Here is a 16,562-nt window from a genome sequence, read left to right as displayed (position 1 = left end):
GAGCAAGCAGATATGTGTGAGTGTGGAGACTGTCTACTAGTAACCAGCAACCAATGGATCATACAACCATTCCTAAACTTTGGAGATAAGGACTTGCCTGAACCGTTTGGAACAGCTCAAAACTTCTTGAAGACACTGACATACATCTTCCACGACGCTGAAGTATCAAGCTGCACCGATCTATGCAAGGGAGCAGTCATCTTGAAATTCATGTTCGGTAGAGGATTTTGTGAAATAAGCAATCGACTAGGAGATTTGTATCACTACATAGTTCTTCATATATTGGACTGAAATATTATCTTTGTGCACTATATATATTTTCATGCATACACTGTAAATAAACATCAAGTAATACCACAATTGTTGTACATTTTATTCCATACAACCTTCAACTTCTAGAGTAAGCACAAGGTGTGAGATAAAGCATAAATTACATCCTATACTGTTAGTCATTCAATACAATAGGAATCATCCTACTCTGATAAACTCATTGTAAAATCTGACAAAGCATTTATTGGAACGGTTTCACTTGTTATTCGTTCCGCTACTACGTAGACTTCATGTAGTCATCATGTCTGTCTGTCTGCGCGCTGTGTCTTTTGTGCGTCTGCGCTGATCAGTGACGTCTCAATCGCGGTTTTTTGCCACTGCCCTAATCAGCTGTTTTTCTATACTTCTATTCGTATTTTTTCGTCGGATTGTTTGCCGTTGCAATTTTAATATTTGTGCTATTCGATTTTTTAGAATTTAATCTTGTCTTTTGGCATCTTACCTTTTAGTTATTTGCCACTTTTTCACCAAACGTTTGTGGACGTTTCACGTACGTGGCTACATTTCCGCCTTCTCGTTTTTGTTGCTAGCGTTTTTAGTTTTTCCTGTCTATCTATTCATGGAGGTCGGCGAGTGTGCGTACCTTGCGCTCGGTCTAAACCTTTCATCTGAATTCATCGGACTTACAAAACCTTTTTAAAGTGTGAATTATTCTTCAGATTAATTCGTTTGTTCTATTCTTCAGTGTGATTCAATTATTCATCGAGTTCTTTACTCAGTTACTCTGTTGAAATTGGATAACTTTGTCTTAAAATTGCAACCTCGTGTGAGCGTTTCATCGCTATTCATTTGATCTACAAAACCTTTTTAAAGTGTGAATTATTCTTCAAATTAATTTGTTTGTTCCATTCTTCAGTGTGATTCAATTATTCATCGAGTTCTTCACTCAGTTACTCTGTTAAAATTGGATAAACTTTGTCTAAAAATTGCAACCCCATGTAAGCTTCAGTTGCCATTTTTTCTACAATTGGCTTCACCTCATGAACCTCAAATTTTCAAGTGCATCATCTCTACTGTTTGGAAATCAATCCAAAAATTACACAATTTGAAGATCGGATTATTTGTTTGGAATTCTACTCGCTCCAGCCTACTTTTCCATTGGGGGATTCGCCTGCTGTAATGGACGTTTCCATGCTTGTCATCGCATGGCCTAATCACTTCATCGCTTGCTGATGTCCTGTTCCTGTTGGTATTGCGGAGTCGTTGCCTGTCTGCCTGGCCGCATCTCCTCTTCAAAATTTTATTCAGGTTATGTAAATCATACTTTTCAATTTTCATTTACGTATGCATCATTATTGTTTTATTAATGTCTATCTTTAAATTCAACTCATTGAGGCCACTGACGCCTACTTATTATTTGATTAATGTCTATCTTGACATGCAATTCACTAAGGCCATCGACGCCTATTTATTCATTGGATTTGACAGTTACCCTTGACTTCACAAGTGATTTTTTTTGAGGCCACTGACGACTACTTGTTATTTTATTGATGTCTATCTTGACATTCAACTCATTGAGGCCACTGACGCCTATATAATTGTATTCAATTGTAGCAATTATTCTTTGTATTTTACAGTTACCCTTGACTTCACAAGTGATTTTTTTTGAGGCCACTGACGCCTACTTATTATTTTATTAATGTCTATCTTGACATTCAACTCATTGAGGCCACTGACGCCTACTTATTATTTGATTAATGTCTATCTTGACATGCAATTCACTAAGGCCATCGACGCCTATTTATTCATTGGATTTGACAGTTACCTTGACTTCACAAGTGATTTTTTTGAGGCCACTGACGCCTACTTATTATTTTATTGATGTCTATCTTGACATTCAACTCATTGAGGCCACTGACGCCTATATAATTGTATTCAATAGTAGCAACTATTTATTTATTGGATTTGACAGCTACCCTTGGCTTTACAAGTGATTCACTGAGGCTACCGACGCCTATTTATTTATTGGATTTGACAGCTACCCTTGGCTTTACAAGTGATTCATTGAAGGCCACTGTCGCCTATTACTCGTTCTAATTGATGTCTGTCTTGACATTCAATTCATTGAAGGCCCATGTCGCCTATATTTACCTGGATAATCTTCATTTAGGGATGTCAATCCCGGGATCCCGGGATCCCGAATCCCGGGATCCCGGTCCATTTTTGCTACCTAACAATCCCGGGATTTTTCAGCGTCAATCCCGGGATTTTCGGGATTGTAAACCTAAAATTGTGAATCATATTTTTCCAAAAACAATTCAATATGGAATTTATTTACGGTGATGAATATGAGTTTTTATAACTAATTTATTGTTCTAAGTGTTTGACTAATTTATTCTACAGGCACAGCCTACAGTTGCATATTATACATAATATTGATTGTATACTGTACTCTGTACTGGCTTGATAGAATTCGCATTATCAGTTCGCATAATTGGCAGAATGGTTGTTGATCGGTTGTTATGTCTCTACACTTGTTTCTGTTTACACAGCACCACAATTACAAGTCTAGACGGCGCAATATTTGCAACAGTGCTGATGGCATTTCCTTGAATTGCATTCCAAACTTTGAAAAGACTTCATAAATCAGAAATAAAAAAGCACTTAACTATTCACTCTCTGTCTAATTATTTCTCTCCTCTTCTCTTTCTCTATCATAAGTAGAATATCTAGTTGAAGTAAATATTATAGTTGGCTCTACGAAATTTCATTTGGTAGTGTAGTGGTTCAGCTTTCGCGTTGTTTGGTTGGTATGGCGTTAGGGCCTTACAAAAAGTATTCTATTTTATTATTAATATTATTAATTCAAGTGATATTAATTCACTTTACAGTATTTGACGTAATTCAAGTGTGTGCTCTATCCCGTCCTGATGTAGGATAGAAATGCTTTTGTTCTACATGAAAAATACTCTGATGAGTTATCTTGCTTTCCTCAGTTCTCACTATCATCTAGGATACAGCAAATTTGAGGTAGGACATGAAATGAAACATTTACTCCTAATCTTGAAAACATTTATGGAATAGAATGTTCAATTTTAATATTATTCCCAAGTAATTTTTTTTTTTATTTTAATAATAGCCTCTCCCTCTTTAATGGGCCCTTTTTCATCTCCACACACTGTTACTGAACATGCTTTTGAGGAGGAACAATTGGTTAAAATACATTAAACTGATTTTTTCCAATCCCGGGATCAGTCCCGGGATCCCGGGATTGATATTGGATAATCCCGAAATACCGGGATTGGAAATCAGTCCCGGGATTGACATCCCTATCTTCATTGTATTTATTAGCTACCCTTAGCTCTTAAGTGATATTTTAAGGCCAGTAACGCCTATTAATTGTTTGGTCGAAGTCTATCTTGACATTAAAATCACTGAAGGCCTATGCCACATATATTTTTTATGTATGTTATTTGCTGAGCATTTTTTACAGCTTATTGTCATTTTTTAATCATTATTATTGTACCTTAGTAATAACTTTCATTATTGCCCTCAAATTATATTCATTTCAGGTATCATTATAATACCTTTGCATTTATTGCAATATCATTAATACCAATATCATTAATAATTTAATATCATTAATACCTAATTTCTTTAAATTTTGTAGTTCTCTACATTATTTCACATGTTGTAATTTTCCCAAGATTTAACTCATTGTTTTTGTATGTGGCCATCTGCCTACTATTATCATCTTATTATTATTAAATCTTATATTGTTGATTCATTTAGTCTTTTATTGGCGTACTTACCACACTTCAAGCTATCAGTATTTTTATGTACAGAATTCAAAGATTTATTTGTAGGTATTTATACCAACTATCATCCACAGTCCACTGCCCTGCCCTTGGATTCTGTCACTCATCTTTATGCAGGAAGTTGGTTAATCATGACTTCCGCCAACATCATGGTCTGATGAACTTGTTGCCTATATAAATGCTTATTAACAAATTCATATCACCATCATGGATAAGACAGTGATAGCGTGAGAGCTGCACAGACAAGCTTGTCGGAATTTTCCGACAAGAAAGGTTACAGTCAAAGGTCTTGATGATCTCTATCAGGCTGACCTTGTTGAGATGAAACCATATGCTCGACATAACAAAGGTTACAAGTACATTATTACAATCATAAATTGTCTCAGTAAGCTTGCATTTGCTATACCAATTAGGAATAAAACATCCAATGACATTGTTGGGGCTATGCGTCCTATATTTGAAAAACATCCAATGAAAAATCTACAGACCGATGATGGTGAAGAGTGGTTCAATACAAAATTCCAACAACTTGTGAAACAGTATAATGTGAATCATTACTCAACTGAATCAGATAAGAAGGCATCTATAGTGGAATGCTTCAACAGAACACTTAAACATCTAATGTGGACAAAGTTCACTGAACAAGGAACCTACCATTGGACAGACATTCTAACCTCACTTCTCAAAGAGTATAATGCCAAGATTCATTGAACAATAGGTATGCGGCCAGTAGATGTGCAGAAGAAGCATGAGAAAGTGCTGCTTTCCAGGCTTAGCAGACAAAGACAATAAGTTGGATAAGTTGGATAGTAAACTGAAAAACAAGTTCTATCCTGGTCCTGGTCAAAACATTGAGCCAGGCGATAAGGTGAGAATCAGCAAAAATAAAAAGACTTTTGACAAGGGTTATCTAGCCAATTGGACAAATGAGCTGTTCACAGTAACACATGTATGTCACACAGTACCTGTAACATATGAATTGGAAGACTATAGTGGTGAGCCTATTCAAGGAGGGTTTTACTCTGAAGAAATTGTAAAGACAACAGTACCAAGTGTCTTTGAGATTGAAAAGGTTTTGAGGAAAAGAGGGGACAAGCTGCTAGTGCGTTGGAAAGGATACAGTGTGAGTCACGACTCGTGGATCGACAAAAGTGACTTGATCTAGGATGAGAGAGGTTGTACAACGGCAAAACCTGTTCAAAGTTATTGATTTCGATCGTGTGGTGAAAGGTTGTGGTCTGGAAATGGACAATAAGAAGAAGCGGCATGGTCCTTTGTTCCCCAACCATATAAGATGCATTATATGTGGACCTTCAGGGTGTGGTAAGACAAATCTACTTTTCAACATGCTTCTTGATCCAAATGGAATACACTTTTCAAATATACATCTTTTTTCAAAGACTACATTTCAGTCCAAGTTCAAGCTACTTGAAACCTTCATGCAGGGACTAGGTGATGAGATGGAATATGTAGAGTGTGATACAAGTGAGGAAATACCTGAACCACATGAACTGCCTGCCAATTCAATAATTATCTTTGATGACGTAATTTGTGAGCAACAGAATGCCATCAGGAAATACTTAAGTGCAGGCAGACACAGTGATGTCAATGTTTTCTATCTGGCACAGACCTATAGCCGCATTCCAAAACAACTGATTCGTGACAATGCAAATTTTCTAATCATGTTTGAACAGGATGAGCTGAACTTGAAGCATCTGTATAGAGACCATGTCGGGGCTGATATGACCTTTGATCAGTTCAAGGACATGTGTAACAAGGTTTGGTCATCAGCTGCACATGCATTCATTGTCATTGATTGCTCATCAGGAAAGAATGCTGGGCGCTACAGAAATGGTATCGACACCTATTTAGTTGAGGTTCAAGTCTAGTAGAGTATCAGTCTGTTATTGTGAGGCAAGCAGGATGGTTCGACCTCATCAGAAGACATTGGAGGAGGTAGCTTCTACCATCAAAGAGATTGCAAAGCTAAGACGTAACATCAAGAGAAAGCATAAGGAGTTCACACTTGGAAGAGAATTGACAGAGGAGCAACATGCAAAACATTTCAAACCGCTAACTGAACCACTGGGAAAAATTATTGAGACTCTTCAGATTCCTGCAGCCCAGCAGCAACCACTTCCAGCTCAGCAACAAGCACCTCCAGCTCAGCAACAGCCACTGGCTCAACAATTAGCAGAACAACATCAGCTTATACTGCCTACACCGCCAACCACACTGATCCGACCCAGGCATGTTCGACGTCCATTACCATCACAACTAGAAGTTGTTGAGGAGCAGGAGGAGGAGAAGGAGTCACCAACCTATGAATCATTTGGAGAAGCAGCAGGCTCCACTCCGGCTCCAAGTATTTCAGCAGTTGTAAGAAAATTATTGTCTGAGGCTAGGAGTGATGATGATGATGAGGAGGAGGAGGAGGAGGAGGAGGATATTGAGGCAGTGTTGAATAACAGCAGTCCTAAGGAAGTGTACAACATTTATACTCAGAGTGGATTGAGTGGAACCAAAGTGGGTCCATATGTTTATAGAGCGATGTTGAATGATAGTAGTGCAGATACTACATTTGGACCAAGATTAGTTGGAAACAAGTACTATTTGGGTAGTAGGCATCTAACCTTCGGAAGTGATGGCTCAAAGATTGAACTGACTGACCCTGCAGATGAAGAACATAAAATGATTTTTGATGCAACAGCAGGACTATGTGAGCTGATTTTTAAAAAGAAGCCTAACAATCAACTTGTTACGTCACCTGACTCAAATGCATACAAACGCATTCTGTATTTGACTAATTTGTACAGAAAAAACTATGACCCAGTTGGACGTATTATAAACTCCAATGATGCCAAGTACAAGAAGACAATTTACTCACTGATAAGGAATGGTAGGCATAGTGGGAGAGGACTGGTGACACCATTTAATATGGTAGCAAACAATCAAACTGAGATTGAGTAGGTCTACTACAATGATCCCAACGAGTTGGTGGACAGACTAAGACTGTTGGATCAGTCCAAGGCAGTTGGCAACACTGGACATGAGAATGAAATCAATTCGATTCTAGAAGAGTTGGTGGAAGGCGGCTATATAGTTGGTAACCCTGCATACTAGCTTTGCTATATAAGAGACCTAATATGTATGGAATGCGGCTATAGGTCTGTGCCAGATAGAAAACATCAACATCACTGTGTCTGCCTGCACTAAAGTATTTCTGCCTGCACTTGTATCACACTCTACATATTCCATCTCATCACCTAGTCCCTGCATGATGGTTTCAAGTAGCTTGTACTTGGACTGAAATGTAGTCTTTGAAAAAAGATGTATATTTGAGAAGTGTATTACATTTGGATCAAAAAGCATGTTGAAAAGTAGATTTGTCTTACCACACCCTGAAGGTCCACATATAATGCATCTTATATGGTTGGGGAACAAAGGACCATGCCGCTTCTTCTTATTGTCCATTTCCAGACCACAACCTTTCAACACACGATCGAAATCAATAACTTTGAACAGGTTTTGCCATTGTACAACCTCTCTCATCCTAGATCAAGTCACTTTTGTCGATCCACGAGTCGTGACTCACACTGTATCCTTTCCAACGCACTAGCAGCTTGTCCCCTCTTTTCCTCAAAACCTTTTCAATCTCAAAGACACTTGGTACTGTTGTCTTTACAATTTCTTCAGAGTAAAACCCTCCTTGAATAGGCTCACCTCTATAGTCTTCCAATTCATATGTTACAGGTACTGTGTGACGTACACGTGTTACTGTGAACAGCTCATTTGTCCAATTGGCTAGATAACCCTTGTCAAAAGTCTTTTTATTTTTGCTGATTCTCACCTTATCGCCTGGCTCAATGTTTTGACCAGGACCAGGATAGAACTTGTTTTTCAGTTTACTATCCAACTTATCCAACTTATTGTCTTTGTCTACTAAGCCTGGAAAGCAGCTCTTTCTCATGCTTCTTCTGCACATCTACTGGCCGCATACCTATTGTTCAATGAATCTTGGCATTATACTCTTTGATAAGTGAGGTTAGAATGTCTGTCCAATGGTAGGTTCCTTGTTCAGTGAACTTTGTCCACATTAAATGTTTAAGTGTTCTGTTGAAGCATTCCACTATAGATGCCTTCTTATCTGATCCAGTTGAGTAATGATTCACATTTTACTGTTTCACAAGTTGTTGGAATTTTGTATCGAACCATTCTTCACCATCATCGGTCTGTAGATTTTTCATTGGATGTTTTTCAAATATGGGACGCATAGCCCCAACAATGTCATTGGATGTTTTATTCCTAATTGGTATAGCAAATGCAAGCTTACTGAGACAATTTATGATTGTAATAATGTACTTGTAACCTTTGTTATGTCGAGCATATGGTTTCATCTCAACAAGGTCAGCCTGATAGAGATCGTCAAGACCTTTGACTGTAACCTTTCTTGTCGGAAAATTCCGACAAGCTTGTCTGTGCAGCTCTCGCGCTATCACTGTCTTATCCATAATGGTGATATGAATTTGTTAATAAGCATTTATATAGGCAACAAGTTCATCAGACCATGATGTTGGCGGAAGTCATGATTAACCAACTTCCTGCATAAAGATAAGTTTATCAGAGTAGGATGATTCCTATTGTATTGAATGACTAACAGTATAGGATGTAATTTATGCTTTATCTCACACCTTGTGCTTACTCTGGAAATTGAAGGTTTTATGGAATAAAATGTACAACAATTGTGGTATTACTTGATGTTTATTTACAGTGTATGCATGAAAATATATATAGTGCACAAAGATAATATTTCAGTCCAATATATGAAGAACTATATAGTGATACAAATCTCCTAGTCGATTGCTTATTTCACAAAATCCTCTACCAAACATGAATTTCAAGATGACTGCTCCCTTGCATAGATCGGTGCAGCTTGATACTTCAGCATCATGGAAGATGTATGTCAGTGTCTTCAAGAAGTTTTGAGCTGTTCCAAACTGTTCAGGCAAGTCCTCATCTCCAAAGTTTAGGAATGGTTGTATGATCCATTGGTTGCTGGTTACTAGTAGACAGTCTCCACACTCACACATATCTGCTTGCTCCACTGCAGGCCGATGTTGTTACTGGGTCTTGCACAGTGGTAGGAGTTGTAGTAGCAGCAGTACTAGTTGGAGTGGTACTAGCATGAGTTGTAGTGCTAGCAGGAGTTGTAGTACTAGCTTGAGTAGTTGTGATGCTAGCAGCAAGAGTTGTTGTAGCAGTTGCAGTACTCACTGGAGTAGTAATAACAATGGATGCTTGTTCTTCACAGCACTGTGCACAGACCTCGACTGACCTTGCAACAACTGCTTCCAGAAAGTCCAGCAATGTGAATGTAGGGTGAAGACAGGTGTGCAGATTGTATGCGCAGTGGACTCGTTTGCAGAGAGATCCCTCCACAGCTCGTTCCCCAGCCATATTCATGTACCAGTCTCTGATATCGATATACATTTGATTGATTGCTGACTGATTACAACGTAGAGCAGGAATCCCTGATGTTAGCAGGCACTGTTGCATATGACGGATGTTCAATGTATCCAGTCCGTGTTCCCTTGAAGTGAGAAATTCCTGTGTCCTGTACTTTGGATCCAATGCACTAGCACTGAGTGCTAGCACAAGGTAGAGCGCTGCTTGGTACATGCTTGTAGCCACCATGATTGAAGAATGATGATTGATAGCTGAAACATGAAAACTTTCATGTTGAATCATATTTCAACAAAAGATATCCATCGTGGTGTAATGGTTAACAAACAATTACACCTACACTCTACCTACCTACCTACATTCCTCAACCAAACATCTTACATCCCCATATATACAATGGAGATTCGAACCCGAGACCTTATTAATAATTCAAACCCGAGTCCTCTAGAATGGAAAGCAGAAGTGCTAACCACTACACCACAGTGGATATCTATTTACTTGTTGTTTATAATGTATACTTTAACAACTATATCCAAGCTCATTGCAGCTTCAAGTGAGCTGTAAGTGAACAGTGACTGAACAGTGACTGAACAGTGACTGAACAGTGACTGAACAGTGACTGAACAGTGACTGATCAGTAATTGAACTGACTGACTCACCACTGAGTGGACGACCCCCAACCATGCTCCTGCATGACCAACTTGAGCTAGAAAGATAGGTCCCCCATTGATGCCCCTAATGCTGGTGGGCGTGGCCATTATTCTCATTTAGGATAATAATGAGGAGACATCTTAAAGTCCCCCACACAAAGTATTCATCAAAATGGGTCTTTTAAAATTCTCTCAAACTGAATGATCATCATGATGTGTGTGTGTGAGGAGACATCTTAAAGTCCCCCACACAAAGTATTTATCAATATGGATCTTTTGAAATAATAATAAACAATATAGAATTCATCAAAATGGGTCTTTTAAAATTCTCTCAAACTGAATGATCATCATGATGTGTGAGGAGACATCTTAAAGTCTCCCACATAAAGTATTTTCATCAAAATGGGTCTTTTAAAATAATAACCAACAATAATAATAAACCATATAGATTGTACTTACTTTGCTATTCAACTGCACTGTAGCACACACACACTAAAAACAGCAACTCGTCTCCAACTAGTCAGCAACACAATGATAGCTCTTATGGTTAGGAGCTCCCATATATATACCCAAACAGTCTCCCACCACTTTCAAAGGTCGCCAAATTAATTCTAATTTATTTTTATTTGATTTTGATTTTTTATTATTTATCGTTTTTTTTCCATTTATTTTTTTATTTTATTTTTTTATTTTTTTATTTTTCTATTTATTCATTTTTTTTTAATTTTTTTTTTTTTTAATTTTTTTTTTTAATTTTTTTTTTTTTAATTTTTTTTAATTTTTTTTTTTTTTTTGATGACCTTGAGGTTAGGTCATCTTGGATGACCTTGAGGTTAGGTTAGGTCAAAAACTTGGGTTAGGTTAGGTTATGACGTCATGGGTGACCTTGAGGTGGAGGAGACAAGTGTCCCAGAGTCCTCCTTTTTATACTACTGTCGAATAACAAAGATACTACTCCCTGGACAGGATGGAGTTGTGAGAGTGGTGGAGGTACAGACTGCAAAGGGAAGTCTAACTAGGGCTTTCAATAGGGTATGTCTCCTCCCTATTGATGAAGATTAGGCCTTATTGGAGGGAACTTCAATAAGTTTAGTGGTTAGTTTTTTTTTTTTTGTTTCTTGTTTTACATGTGGGAAAGGTTCCCAAGTTGCTTTGTTTCTTGTTCTTATCTATATTGGTTGTACATAGTCATTATTTCTCATCCCATCCTCTCCTTTCCGTGGGCCTCCTACTCCTTTTTTATAAGTCTCCTCAAGGGCCCCTGAGGAGTGAAGATATTTTCCTTTTTTCTCCTAGTTTCCCTAGTAGGGTTCATTATTGATGTTTTTTTTTGTTTTTTTTTGTTATTGGAAGTTCTTCCAAGGTGGGCGGAATGTTCGGACGTTATGGATGTTCCCCTTTATTGTCTGGCGTTGTGTGGTGGAGGGGGCAATTAAGGGGTGATGCTTATTGCATAATCGCCGCCAGTTGCCGATTGACAGCCAATCGAACAGCTCACTTCTCGTAATGTCGATTTTTGCAAAGTGATCTATTGATTATTCATTGTGATTTATTACAAGTGTCGTCTCGTCTCGTATCGTGATCTGGACCCGGGATCCTGGAAGCAAGGAAGATTTGGACATGAAGGTAGGCCTATGTTATTGTGCACTTAGCCATTTTAATTGTTCAACTTGCTACCCGACGCCAGGCAACCCAAAGGTACTTGATGTAATTTATACAGTCCACAAACCAGAGTGCTGTTTGAGCCAGCCTCTGTCGAATAAACATATGGAATTCTGTAGATTCCAAGGACTCTAATTTGTTATAACTGTGAGCTATCACTCCCACAGAGACAACTGGTGAAGGAAAAAATATTTTTACTATTGTGACTGGGTGGAGAGTTCCTAGATGTCTGTAAGGTAATGTGATAGCAATTCTGTAGTATCGGACCACAAAATCAAAAGTATGCAAAAGTTCAACAAAAATTTGATGTTGCAGTCTCATGGTTTTCACTTTACTTGCCCTACTACCATAGGTAGGAAAGTATTGCTTTCCAAAAAAAATAAGGTACCCCAATTTCAAGTTTTCTATAATTATGTTTCAAGGTCCCCTGAGTCCAAAAACATGATTTTTGGGTGTTGGTCTGTGTGTGTGTATGTCTGTGAACACGATAACTCCATTCCTAACTAACCGATTGACTTGAAATTTCAAACTTAAGGTCTTTATACCATGAGGACCCGACAATAAGAAATTAAATAAAATTCAATGTTTTTCACGTTGTTCTCGAAAACGGCTTTAACGATTTTCTTCAAATTCATACCATGGATAGCTATTTATAAGCCCTATCAACTGACATGAGTGTCATTTCTGGGAAAATTCCAGGAGCTCCGTAATATTCTTGAGAAAAATGGCGGATAATGACTAAAAAACCATGTTTTCCACGGTTTTCTCGAAAACGGCTATAACGATTTTCTTCAAATTTATACCATGTAGAGCTATCTATAAGTCCTATCAACTGATATGATTCTCATCTTTAGGGAAATTGCAGGGGCTCCGTAATATTCTTGAAAAAAATGGCGGATAGTTACTAAAAAACCATGTTTCTCACGGTTTTCTCGAAAATGACTTGACCGATTTTTTTCAAATTCATACCCTGTATCAACTCTATCAGCAATAATTCATCAGCTCTATCAACTGGCATGAGTCTTCTCCCTTGGAAACTAATAGGGTCCTCCTCAACCTTGAGAAATAGACTTTGTAATCTCTTTCTCGTGCATGAGGTAGGTAGGTAGAGCAGTTTATAAAAATCTGGTGTGGTACACCCACACAACTTTCTTTGCTCATTGAACTGGGAGCCTCATTCTTAAACGACAATAATTTAGAGAAATAACATAATGACGATTGGCGGCAACATAATTATCTGAAACTACGATCAGACTACTGTATATGTGTGAATATAATTGTTTTCAGAGTCCTTTTCCTTTGTGTAAATTGTGAAATCCGATGATTTTTTAAAAGTCGTCAAAACAGCTGTTCTACAGATGAAATATCTCGACTATGTGTTACAAAGCCCATTTCTCAAGGATGGGGTGAACCCCCCATTAGTTTCCCAGAAAGGAGACTCATGCCAGTTGATGGAGTTGATAAATAACTATACAGAGTATGAATTTGAAATAAATCAGTCAAGTAATTTTTGAGAAAATCGTGAAAAACATGGTTTTTCAGTGATTATCCGCCATTTTTCTCGAGAATATTACGCAACTCCTGCAATTTTCCTAGAAATGAGACTCATGTCAGTTGATAGGGCTTATAAATAGCTATCCATGGTATAGATTTGAAGAAAATCGTTAGAGCCTTTTTCGAGAAAACCGTGAAAAACATGGTTTTTCAGTAATTATCCATCATTTTTCTCGAGAATCAGAACTGATTTTCATAGCGCTGAAGAGCAAGCAACTCAGGTGATTAGTGTAGTTAAGGAATGTATGGATATTTTTCATTCGTGTAAGAGAGGAAGAGTGTGTGCAAAATGTAAGCAAGCATGGTATGATTGGGAATGTGAGAGACGCGAGTGCGTACTTTTAAGAATTTGAATTTATTCAGGAATAGTAACACCACTTATGCAAAGGAGGCTTATCTTGAGGCTAAAAACTATTATAGAAATATATTTTGCCAAAAGAAAAAACGTTATTATCAAGGTATGAGTGATAGATTAGCGAATGTACGAGACTCAAAGGGTTTTTGGGAAGCGGCAAAGGTTTTCAAATTTAATAAGAAAATAATAAACAATTCTATACGGTCAGATGAGTGGACTCAGCATTTTAAGGAAATTTTCACCTCAAGTAGAGTAGCAGCATCAGCAGACTATGTAATTCCTTTCAAAAGAGATGACATACTAGACAGTGTGATAGAGATGTCAGAGTTGAAAGCTGCATTGAAAAAGGCTATGGAGGGAAAAGCACCGGGCACGGATGGGGTACCTATAGATTTTTTCAGAAACACTTCAGAAGAGCTTTTTGAAACGATTTTGGGACTCTTCAATCATGTATTAGAAAATGCAGACGTACCAACCAGTTTTAGGGATGCGGTCATATTCCCTATTCACAAAAAAGGAGATACGGCCAATGCAAAAAATTATAGAGGCATATCATTTGTGAATGCGCTAGCAAAGTGGTTTGCAGGTGTTTTGCTGGCTAGGCTTGAAAAGTGGGCACATATAAACAATGCACTCTGTGAACACCAAGCGGAGTTTAGAAATGGCTATTCCACGATTGTCAATGTTTTCAATTTACATAATATTACAAGTTTGAAATTAAGAGAAAGAGGGAAGAAATTATATTGTTTCTTTGTGGACCTGAAATCCGCGTTTGATCGAGTTGATGGGGCTGCACTTGTTCTCAAATTATATGATATAGGTCTTTCAAATAAATTGGTTAGAGTTATCAGTGAGCTATATAGTGATACAAGAGCTAGTATATGGTGCAACAAAGAGATGACAGATTTTTTTCAAACAGTCAGCGGTTTAAGACAGGGCCGCTTGTTATCTCCAATTTTGTTCTCCTTGTTTATAAATGATTTGCGTGATAACATGGTGGAGGGTGTATGGATTGATGAGCTGAATGTAAGTTATTACTCTATGCCGACGACTTGGTTTTGTTTGCCTCTACTCCAAAGGCCTTACAGAGAATGATTAATAATGTAAATGAATACTGTGACAGATGGGGATTGGAGATTAATACAGATAAATCTAAGATTATGGTATTCAGGAAAGGAGGACGATTGGCTGCACATGAAAAATGGACCCTAGGTGGTAACTCTATTGAGGTGGTAAACAAGTACAAATATTTAGGAGTAGTGTTTACCCCTCAGCTTTCATTCACACAGCATGTTAAGGAACGTGTATTGGTAGCTAAATTTGCGATAAATGGAATGAGGAGAAATTTTATTGCGAAGAATGATGTAGGAATTGGAGCAAAGTGGGAAGCATATCATGCTGTTATGAAGTCTGTGGCAGTGTATGCAGCACAAGTCTGGGGGTTCAAGTACTGTGACGTATTAGAGTCTTTACCTAGATTTTTTGTAAAAAAGTTGTTGGCATTACCTAGAGCCACACCCAATTATGTATTAGAGATGGAACTGGATTTAGAATCAATGTATTTATATGTTTTAAAAATGCACATCGAGTATATTGCTAAAACCATGAGTCTCGGCAGGCACAGATTAACAAGAAAATTGGCTGAGAAAATAATTAGATAAATATAAGATATCTTGGTTTGAAGAGTGGATGCGTTTGGATATAGAGTATGAATGTAACTTAGCAGAATGTTTGGTGAATGGAAGTGAATGGAAGAGTGAATTTGAGCGTATGCATGAGAGAATGAAAGAGAAAAATAGACTGAGTTGTTTGCAAAGCGCAACTAATTCACGATTTCACAGCGTTTATCATATTTTAGACATAAGTAGAGGAAAGAGCTATTTGAAATCTGGATTGAACAGGAAAATGATGAGTTCTTCTCTAAAAGCTGGAGGTGCATTATTAAATTTGAACTATGGACATGGAAGAGAGGAAGAGCAGTGGATTTGTTCAATGTGCAATATGGGGCAGAGGGAAAATATTAAACATTTCATTGGAGTATGTCCAATCCTAAGTGGAGTTCAAAGAGCCTTTTTGGGGAAGGTTGAATTGAGTGACTCAGAGGTCATTGATTGGCTCAATGGAAGTGATTGGTGGAAGCTGGCACGGTACGTGCAACAAGCAAGCAAAATAAGAGAGTCACTAATCAAAGAATTCAATTATTGAATTGAGTAGAGTCATAAAAGAAGTAATTAGTAATTTGGCTATATAGTGGCGAAAGTATGACATTCAATAAATATCATTCAAGTATTATTTTTTTCTGTTTTGTTTTGATGGTGGGAAAAGTTAATTTATCCACTATCTATTTTCCATTCATTATTTTAAGAATATTGCATATTATTTTTGTATCTAGGATAACAGTATCATAATTATAATTATCAAATTGTTAACTTTATTTTTAGTTTTGTTGATCGAAGGATATTGATCAGTTAGGATAAAGCATTGTAAAAATGATTCAGTAGATACCGACCCCTGACAAACAACCTCCCGGTTATGTCAAATTAGTCTTTTATACAGTTCACTAGGTTTATTAAGAAGTATTTTTTTTTGTTTTGAAAATTTTTTGTTCAATATGTTGTATGCTTGATGATTCGTTTGTTTTTGTTTCTTAAATAAAGACGCTAATTATTATTATTATATAATTGTTTTCAGAGTACTTTTTCCTTTGTGTAAATTGTGAAATCCGATGATTTTTTAAAAGTCGTCAAAACAGCTGTTCTTCAGATGAAATATCTCGTCTATGTGTTACAA

General features: G+C 37.3%; 3 protein-coding genes across 3 annotated transcripts in view; 2 read left to right on the top strand and 1 right to left on the bottom strand.

The window, feature by feature from the left end:
- Positions 1-16,562, top strand: part of LOC111060911 (lachesin-like) — a 328,507-nt gene that overhangs the window by 50,218 nt on the left and 261,727 nt on the right. The window lies entirely within an intron of this gene.
- LOC120352932 lies at positions 4,837-5,253 on the top strand. Its single transcript, XM_039435276.1, has one exon. The coding sequence runs from the start codon at positions 4,837-4,839 to the stop codon at positions 5,251-5,253; it is 417 nt and encodes a 138-aa protein (XP_039291210.1).
- Positions 7,642-8,058, bottom strand: LOC120352931. Its single transcript, XM_039435275.1, has one exon. It carries the CDS (start codon positions 8,056-8,058, stop codon positions 7,642-7,644), a length of 417 nt encoding a protein of 138 aa, XP_039291209.1.

Source organism: Nilaparvata lugens, chromosome 9 (assembly GCF_014356525.2).
Source record: "Nilaparvata lugens isolate BPH chromosome 9, ASM1435652v1, whole genome shotgun sequence".
NCBI lineage: Eukaryota > Metazoa > Arthropoda > Insecta > Hemiptera > Delphacidae > Nilaparvata > Nilaparvata lugens.
Note: the sequence above shows the minus strand (reverse complement) of the source record. Positions and strands in the feature narration are given on the sequence as shown.